At 46.1% G+C, this 10,000-nt stretch overlaps 1 protein-coding gene across 1 annotated transcript in view; it reads left to right on the top strand.

The window, feature by feature from the left end:
* Positions 1 to 10,000, top strand: part of LOC311358728 (poly(rC)-binding protein 3-like) — a gene marked incomplete at its 3' end in the record, with an annotated part of 13,741 nt that overhangs the window by 2,419 nt on the left and 1,322 nt on the right. The window contains exons 5-9 of the mRNA XM_084478852.1: positions 685 to 816; positions 2,664 to 2,792; positions 4,417 to 4,491; positions 5,508 to 5,549; positions 9,855 to 9,933. Of these exons, the coding sequence (XP_084334978.1) occupies positions 685 to 816; positions 2,664 to 2,792; positions 4,417 to 4,491; positions 5,508 to 5,549; positions 9,855 to 9,933 (457 nt within the window). The remainder of the gene's footprint in view (positions 1 to 684; positions 817 to 2,663; positions 2,793 to 4,416; positions 4,492 to 5,507; positions 5,550 to 9,854; positions 9,934 to 10,000) is intronic.

Below are 10,000 nucleotides of genomic sequence, written 5' to 3'. Positions count from 1 at the left end.
TGACTCAAACACTACAGGTTATTTACTTCTTTTTTTTTTTTACAATTTAATACATACAAGCTGCATAATGCATGTTCAATGTGAATTCCCCAACTATAGTCATAATAGACAATACCAGGTGGCTTTTAGCCATTATATTGACCACATTATTAAAACAGGATTCAGTCTGCAAAGTTACGACACCCAACCTTACCCCTTATACAAACAAAACCAAACATGTCTTCATCACTGCATATGTCTTGCCACAGATCCAACATGATCAAAGACTTGAAGGACGAAAAATAACAATACAAGAAGATGTCTATTTTGTATCCAATTCTATCCCAATGTCCACAGTCTACTTGTAGGAATGAACCCGCTCCTTAATGACATGTATCTAAATTCACCGTCCCTTTGGAAAAGTCAGCAGCTACCTCTCTGGTTTCTCCTTTATCTTTAGCGCCCAACTAGATGGCAGCTCATTTGAACAGGAGCGTCTTTGAGTCACGTGGAAGCAGATGACACTAAACAGAACAATCTTTTTTTGTATTTAGAAAACACTAACACCGTTTTGGGTTAATTTAGAAAAATGGCTTTTGTATTTTGTATGCATTTTGCACACAAAAAAGGCATTTTAATTATTTGTTTTATTTAGAAATCTAGAGGGAAATAAAAGGGCTTATATGGAGCATTTGTCTCTTCCAGGACATCATCAACTCGATGAGCAACAGCCCGGCCACCAGCAAGCCCCCGGTCACCCTGAGGCTGGTGGTGCCGGCCAGCCAGTGCGGCTCTCTCATCGGGAAGGGAGGCTCCAAGATCAAGGAGATGAGAGAGGTGTGGGAGGACAGCGTCGTGATCACAACAACCCTCTTGTTCTGCTGCTCTGTCACTAAAATGACTGGCTTACAGTGAAAGCCATTGCTATTTCTTTCCGAGGGTAATTTAGAATGAATTCACGTTAAATGAAGTTCAGATAATGACATCACATTCCATGTATTTAGCTGACTCCAGAGATAGAGAAAGGTTTCTGAAAACTAAATGCCACGGGCCAAGATGCAGTCTGAACACATTGAGATTCTAAAGTCTGTGACGGAAGACGTGGAGGGTTCCTGCTGTCCTGATGTCAGCGGGGGGGTTCCACCGTTAAGGAGTCAACACAGAACACCATGGGGATTGTGTTCAGCAGCAGCTGGGCCCGTGGTAGTGAGGGAGTGGGACGCCTGGACTCATGGAGCATCGTGGACGCGCTGGGGGGGGTGGTTTGACCACGTCCTGGAGGCAGGATGGGCCTGAGCACTTTAGGCAACTACCAGCGGCTTCATGTTATTCAAGCAGCCGCCTGCAGCCAGTGCAGCGTGCCGTGGAGCGGTGCAGCGTGGGAGAACGTGGGTGTGTTGAAGACATGCCGGGCTGCTGCGTCTAAACGGAAGACGACCAGAGCCTGAAACACAACCCGGGGTTGCCTTGAGGGTGAGGAACGGACGTATCCACCACCTCGGTGTCCTACAGCAGGACGCTGCAGGAGCAGAGCCAAGCCAAGGACAGCCGGTCATCCAGGGTCACACGCAGCTGGGCGTCCGAGCAGGAGAACCCACAGAGCTGTCAGTATCGATGTGAAGGGTGTGGAGGCCTGAAGAGCAGCTCGCTGTGGTGCAGGGTAGGCGGTGTGTGGCCGTACGCTGAGACCACGCCCCACACAGAGGGTCACGCTGAGACGTGAAGAAGAGGGAATGAGTCGTTATTAAAGGCTGTGTGAGGGAATGACAGAGCCCAGTGACTCTGTGTGCATAGTGTATAAGTATATGTTAGAGACACACAGATACTCACAGGCACAGTCTACCACACACACACACAAACACACACACACATCTGGTTTCAACGTGAAAAAATATTAATATGATGTTTTTATGCTGCTGAAGTTCCAATCAACTTGATAATCACCTGACACACACGTCTTTTACACACCCACGCACAATCAGGCACCTCACACACAGACACATTCTCTCTCTCACACACACACACACACACACACACACACACACACACACACACACACACACACACACACACACACACACACAATGTCAAGAAGAGATGCTCAGAAGTGAGCTGGGAGCGGTCTACAGTAGAATTGGTCTCATACAGTCAGACATTCTGCACATTCCACTCACTAATAGCAGGATGGCTAAGGCCTTTCTAACACATTACACTCAAAAACTCAATAGCTCTTAAATCGTACTCTTTAACACACCTTTACATACCTTAACACACTGTTTCCAAACCTTTTTTTTTTTAAATTACAAACCATCGCGACCCAATTCAAAATAGTACAATACTATCAAAAACATGCTTCTTGTTTAAAGTTGTTTTAAATGCTCATGCCGAACAGGTAGGCTTGTGTTTAAGGGCAGCTATTGTTATCAAACAGTCAATCAATCAATCAATTAGAACAGTCTAAATTAATCAATTCATTAACCACATAAGATAAGTTAAGATTAAACTTTATTAATCCCCCGGGGGAGAAATTCGGGTGTTTCAGCAGCAAGAAGTAAGACAGAAACTGTAGTGATAGATGCCAAAACATTTTTTTACATACATTTATTTGGCGACCCAATTAAAATGGGGGGTCGCGACCTTTGGGAAGGACTGCCTTAACACCCGTCCCCTCTCGTTGGCTGCAGTCGACGGGGGCCCAGGTGCAGGTGGCGGGGGACATGCTGCCCAGCTCCACGGAGCGCGCCGTCACCATCTCCGGGACGCCAGAGGCCATCATCCAGTGTGTCAAGCAGATCTGCGTGGTCATCCTGGAGGTAGGGCGGGTTCTCCCCCGGTCCGCGGCCCACAGGCTGTCTGTCCGTGCGTCCAGGTCACGTGTCCGGCTGCCAGTGAAACTAGACCGTCCCTATCTTTAGAATATTCATGAGCAGCAAAGGGATGGAGTAGAATAGAGCGGGAAAGCCCGTGATTGAGTGCGTCTGGCTCCGTCTGCTGCCCTTGAGGTGATCATTGGTGGTTTGATGCGTGTTATTACAGTAATAGCAGGTTCCTTGAATAGCAGAGCTGTCAATTAGTGCACCGCATGCAAGCACTTGGACATGATGTCCACTGCTTCTTTGATCGTTATTCATAATTAAAACACGCTTTTGTTAAATACTCCAATCCGTTTGGTCAATTATGGCAATTTATGGGCAGTTACTTCTGAAAAGCAGGCCGCTGCTATGAATAACAGACTCTTGCTATGCACACAGTTAATTGAAGAATGAAAAATCTTAATAGAGCCAGGGAACCACAAACCGTTTTTTTATTTTTGCTTTATACTTGTTTTTATATATTACATTATCGTGAATATAGTAATATGCCATTTTATCAGTTTCTCAAATAAGACAGTATTTTAGAGAAAACAGGTGTAAATCCTATGATTTAGCCTCCCCAAACACTCCGTAAACGTTGTAATCCTCTTAATCCTAGAACTGTCAGCCCCAAATACTTTTTCTCATAGTGATCTCATAGTGTTTGAAAGCAAAACAGACTCAAGACCTGCATCCCCTGTCGGAGAGGCAGCTCACTGCAGAGCCAGTGGGTGTAGCTTGACTAGTCCAGCTCCACCGGTAGCTCCAGCTCCAACCAGACTCACTCATATAAAACAAGTTCCAGCAGCAGTAGCCTCTATCAGCAGCCCCTGAAGAAGCCTCTGGCGTCAAGCCTCTGGCATGATGAGATTTCCCCAGCATGACGGAAAGAGGAACAATGAAAGATACAAAACAACCAATAAAACCACACACGTGAATGTGCCCGATCCATACTTGAATCGGAGTGATCCATACTTGCGGAGTGACACAGCAACGGTCATTATTGAAAAATAATTGACCGCCGGAAGTTGGGAAGGCCCATGCAAGTGAACGGAGCGTTCCACAGCATGGAGAAGAGCCGTGTAACATTAATGATAGTAGTAGTGTAGCGTTAATGATCGGCTCGCTGCACGTTATATATAGCCCTTAATTATTTGTTAAGTGGAGCTCCTTTGCTTTCATAATTGTTCAGTTTCCTACTGTTGAAAAGGGCTTTAAGACATTCAGAGTAATCATACTTGTTGATGTTTCCGTTAATTGTTCAATACAATGTGGGAAATTCCAGGGCGTTTAGCGTGACCTTAAGCATCGTGTGTTAGCAGGCAGGCGTAGGCCTCCTGACATATGCAGCAGTACTAGCACCGTGCGTTTCAGTGTAATTGACGGGGATCTCTCGGCAGTTTGAGGCATAGTGATAGAATATAAAAAGGAACAGCATTGCCTCTGTCATTGTATTATGTTGTTCCTAACATATAGTGAACCTTCACTCAGTGACCTCTAACCTGAAGACCAGCTGATGAAGGACATTATGTTTGATCATTCAGCAGAACGATGTTCTTATGGCTCTGCTCCTTTCTTCCCTCAGTCCCCTCCCAAGGGCGCCACCATACCGTACCGCCCCAAGCCCGCCTCCACCCCGGTCATATTCTCAGGTGGCCAGGTAAGAGCCTCCACGGCCCCCCCCCCTCCGTCACCCTGGTGTCCCCCCCCACTGTGAACCTGCAGCCCAGAGACACCAGCGGGACGCCGTGGGTTCAGGTCCAACATTCCAAACACTTCCCTTTTGGATTAAGATTAAGGATGGATAAAAGTAAAGTTTGGAATAGTAACATATAGGGGTAGGGGCTGTTTAGTTATCTTCACAACACACTGTTCTCTCTTATGTTAGGAAACATGCGAGCCTGACGGTTCCACTTTGACTTTGAATTCAAGAGTTATGCCCTCACCTGCAAACAGGCTCACTGGGGATGCAAAAAAAGAATTCGCTCTTCAGCAGAATTAACCACACACTCGGCTATTTACATTGAGTTTAACATTGAGCCTCTCTCTCTCTCTCTCTCTCTCTCTCTCTCTCTCTCTCTCTCTCTCTCTCTCGCTCTCGCTCTCGCTCTCGCTCTCGCTCTCTCTCTCTCGCTCTCTCTCTCTCTCCCTTTTGAGAAGCAGTCAAGTGCATTATGGGGGGAGGAGGGGGAGGAAAGGAAAACAGAGTAAGCATAAAGGGAGCGTCTGTTGAGGATTACGTTAGTACCCTCCAATAAGCATATTGTGCTTCCTGTAATGCACAACCACGTTCTCCAGCCAGGTAGAGGCCTCCTCTTTATAAATAATTGACAGACTTTACCACTGCGTTCCCGCCACCATTTATTTTCGGTGAATGCATTTGCGGTGATGTTTCCTGATGTCAGTGTTGTAATGACGTTCCTTACTCACCTCGGTCACACCACACATCCAAAAGTTAGCTTCAGGTTGTCCTCACTAACAAAGGAACACACTCTTCTGACTTTTTATAATGGTGCATTACGTATATTAAAATGTTTTGATGAATGGGATTACAATAATGTATCACTCCAATGTTATTATGCTCGTGGTGACTTTCACATAGTGCATCATCGGGCCCAGGTTTCTGTACAAATCCTTTTTAATGTTTTTCTTTGTTGTTTGTTTGTTCCCTTCCAGGCCTACACAATTCAGGGACAATATGCCATACCGCATCCAGATGTGAGTTCCTGTCCCATCACTGATCATTATTATTCATAATCCTTCGGAGTCCTCACGTACCTTGATTCCATCGAGGACGAACTCCACTTCATTTGTCCACGCCTGGAGAGTATCGGGGCTGCGGCTCCATTGTCACGCCGTTAATTCAGAGTTAGGCCCGGTGATTGATGCCGTTAATGGCAGCAGCTGACACAGCAATTACTCAAGCGGGGGTTTGACATCCACCACCTCCGTCTGCACCACCTCCTCTTCCTCCGCTATCTCCAACACCTCCTCCTCCTCAACCTCTACCCCCTCCTCCTCTACCTCCACTGGCTCCCTGCTGGCGGTGTGGAGTCTCTCTCTCTCTCTCTCTCTCTCTCTCTCTCTCTCTCTCTCTCTCTCTCTCTCTCTCTCTCTCTCTCTCTCTCTCTCTCTCTCTCTCTCTCTCTCTCTCTCTCTCTCTCTCTCTCTCTCTCTCTCTCTCTCTCTCTCTCTCTCTCTCTCTCTCTCTCTCTCTCTCTCTGGAGATGACGGTGAGCTGTGGAGTAACATCACCCCAAACATGCTTAGTGTGGCGTGCAGGAGATGTGGCGTGAAGGTAGACCTGGCTGGTTGTTTTATGTTTGGCGTGTGTGTGAGGAAAAACTAAAGAGTGTTGGAAGTCTTCCCGCCCCCCCCCCCTCCTTGAGGTCGAATCGGGAAGGCAACGACGGGGATATCTCCGTTTAACGCAGTCTTCCATGAAAGGTTTAGGAACAATAGAGATGGGTTTGTCGGCTTTTCTACCCAAAAGCTCGGGTTGGATAGACATCTGATGAATTTGAATGGGTCGACATTTAATCAAACACACTAAAAGGAAAAAAACTAAGATGACTAAGATGAACGAGATACGAACGAGATGAACGAGAACGACTAAGATGAAGATGAACGAATATAAAAATATTATAACAGGATGTGAGTCAAGATGCATCCATCTCTGGGGAATATACTGTAATGATGACACGACCGCCACTCTCCCCAACCCCCTCTCTCTTTTGTCTTTCTTTTGTGTCCTACTTGTCCTTCACCACAGTGTGTTCCCAGACCTCCTCCTCCCTCTCTCCTACTAGGTCTGGCTTCTGGGGGTTTTTTCCGGTTGGTTCTGTGTTTTAACTCCTGTAGGATTTGGTTTTGACGTGACCCTGGTGGTCCTCAGCATGAGTCATGTCTGGATGGGGTGACCCTGTATAGGTAGGCAGTGACATAGGTACTGCGTCTGGGCGTGGACCAAGAGACCATGGATAGGTGATCTACAACCCAAGCAATGTCAATTATTTATTTAGAAAGAAATGTGGGTCCTATGATCGAGCCATTATTCATTTTATTATTAGTTGATTTGTCAGGGACAATACAGCGCACATTATTACATACACAATAATCACAGTCAATTCCATAACAATGTGGATGTGTTGCATTGAAGGTTTCTGGCCAGTTGGCTAATTTGAAGCCCCAGTCCCCGGTCAGGCCTTTCTAAAAAAGATAATCCAAATATAATTTCTAAAATGACTCCAGTGTGAGTTAGAGTCATGAGTTACCACGTTACATGAGCAGCGCACTGTGTGCATGTGTGCATGTCCTCTCCTGCACCCACCCCGACAGTGAAGGGCCCGGCCCCTACCAGCCCCCGCCCCGCCATCACACAGGCTGCTGAGAGAGGAGCTATTCAGATAGAACAGGTTGAGGTTTGCAGTGACACAGCCATAACCAGACCTGGAACCCAATTGAACACCAGACAGAACATTATTAACATCCAGGGTATTAATAAGTGGCTTATCCCAACACTTTTGATTTAAAAAAAAGGCAGCAGGGTTGGGCTTATAACAGTTACAACCAGGCTGATCAGCACCCTTGTAAACGGGACACACTACAGCTGCTTTTCAAGCAGTGCGGAGCAAGGGTTAAAAAAGCTTCAGGTAGCTTGCATGGCCCTATTTCAGATTTGATGTAAATGCCAGTCAGTCTACGGGGGCTCTAGAAAGCCGTGCCTTGTGCGAGGCAGCTTTTATTTGATGAAGGAGCAGTACAAACTCACGGCCAAAGCAGGGACTGAGTCCATTTGTCTTGACAGTGGCATGCCAGTTGGCATTGGCATTAAACAGGTCACAAAACACATTCCGTGCATCATTTACAGGCTGACACTAAACCATTCCAGGTCATATACAAAGGCATGAACCATTGATGAACCATTGAACCGTTGTCACCGTTGAGCATTACAGTTTTTCAGGATTATTTTGCCACTGATCAGGAAAGGCTGTTTGACTGCAGCTCGTTCGAACATCAATAACGGCAATAAAACATTTGTTAGTATCCTTGCGAAACACACCAGACTGGTACATATCAGGGAGTTGTGAAGATAGTATGAATCAATGTGGTCTTTTCAGAGTTTTTAAGGTCATACATGGGAGGAAGAAAAGGATATGATTTGTTTGAGATTTAGTCAAATTGCTGCACTACATTGTTAGGTGGCTTCAGCATATCCCAGTTGAGGTCCCTTAATAGGAAAAGCGCTGATCTGGTAATGGGGCCCAAGGCTCTGCTTAAGGCTGCAAGGCTACATGCTGGAGCTGCTGGGAGGCGATAACAACCAGCAGATGACAATGGGTTGCTATCCCTTTAACCAGGTTTTAATTATGGACAGCAACTCAGGATTGATTCATGAACCCATACATTAAATTTCTCTATTAAATATACTTATTTTATAGTCAATACACCTCTTGAACTGAGCTTAGTTGCCAAGGTTTTTTCACGCACAGAAACATAATATAATTTGTAGTAATTCCATTACTGGGGAAAGCAACGTTTGCAGCAGGTTAAGGGTGGATGTACATTCCCTGAAATAATTAGCAGCAGAGTAATACGTGCATTGAAACAAATAGTGAGAATGCCATATAGGCGTTATTAAACAACAGATGGTAACAAAATCAATTAAAAAAACAAAATCCCCCAACAATCTGCTGAGCTGATTATAACAAAGAGTTTTTACAGTCTCAGATGGGAACAAAATCTATTTGAAAAACAGCCCCAGCCTTCTCCAACCAACTGCCGAGCTGATTAAAACTGAATAGAGTAGAATCAATGAGATTGTTTCGTTTAGTGAAGTGTTCTTACATTGACGGCTGGTAGAGCCTCATGCTGTTCCTGGGGATAGAGACCTAGAACGTACCAGGTGGAGAAGGCCCACCAGGCTTCATCTGATGAAGCAGATACCACAGCGGTCCAGGGAAGCTCTTGTTTGAGCTTCCGTTACGCTTCCCGCTGAGTGGGTTCAGTTTCCGTGGGGTAGATCTGGTACCGTAGTCGACCAGAGGTTTTGTCATGTTGCTAGAACCTGTGACAGTGTAGGGCCGTCTTCCTCCTTGTTGTGGCCTGCTACCTCCATCAGCACTACCTACTACGTACCACACCATGCATACTCTACCATACCGTGATTTATTTGTGTAGTCGTAGTGGCACTGGATAAGAGCAGGGGTTTAGTACCTTCAGTGACTTCCTGTCCAGTAGCCTCGTTCTTCTGGACAGAACCTTACTTCTGGCATTAACCTTCCCCGACATCTTCCCCTCCGCGTGTTTAGCCCGCAGGTTACCATCAAGTGCAGTTGGCAGGTTGTTTTTTTTGCAGCTATTACATGTTTCCCTAAAGCACATTGATTTTGAACTGACTCCTCAGTTCATATTTAGTTCCTAACATAATGGCTTCAGTTTTACCTAGATGTAAGGATAATCTGATTACCGTCAACCAATCATTTATATTGGTTCAGTCCACCCCAGTCTTGCTGACCATGAATCCCAAAAGAGTTGAGTCATCAGCATACATAAATAGATCAGGAGCAATTTGGTTTGCAGGGTCTCTAAGAACCCTTACTGGAGCGTTGTCAGCCCTGTAGCTTTACAGTGATGCTCTGCTCCCCTTTCTCTTTTCTCTAGCTACTTTTTTGAGGCAGAAAGACTTTGGAAGATCTCCAAGCTCAGCATTATGTGCCATCCCATACATTCTTAAACTGGCGGGCAGTTCTCAGACTCATTTATCGGCTACTGTCGTAAAGAATGTGTAAGATCGGTGGGCGCAAGCTGTTTTGTCAAACAAGGTCTCCCCGTTGATATCCAAGCCTCTTTCAGTTGCTTCTGGGGTTTTTCCTTTCTTTCTTTTAGTTGATACTGCGCTTCTGGTTCTTGGGTTTTCAGTTGGTCCTGTTAGTTGTTCAGTTCTGTCTGGGTGCAGTCGTAGTCGTTGTCGTTTTTTGACAATAACCTCTCAGCTCTGCTGTTCCTTCCTGACCCCCTCAGCAGCTGACCAAGCTCCACCAGCTGGCTATGCAGCAAACGCCCTTTACCCCCCTCGGACAGACCACCCCTGCTTTCCCTGGTACGTACCCACAATCCTTCTCCCTCCTCCGGTCACCTCCTCCTCCTCCTCCTCCTCCTCCCCCCTT

The sequence above is a fragment of the Micromesistius poutassou genome (genome assembly GCF_964030765.1).
Source record: "Micromesistius poutassou genome assembly, chromosome: 14".
NCBI classification, from domain to species: Eukaryota; Metazoa; Chordata; class Actinopteri; order Gadiformes; family Gadidae; genus Micromesistius; species Micromesistius poutassou.
This window is presented reverse-complemented; position numbering and strand designations above follow the sequence as displayed.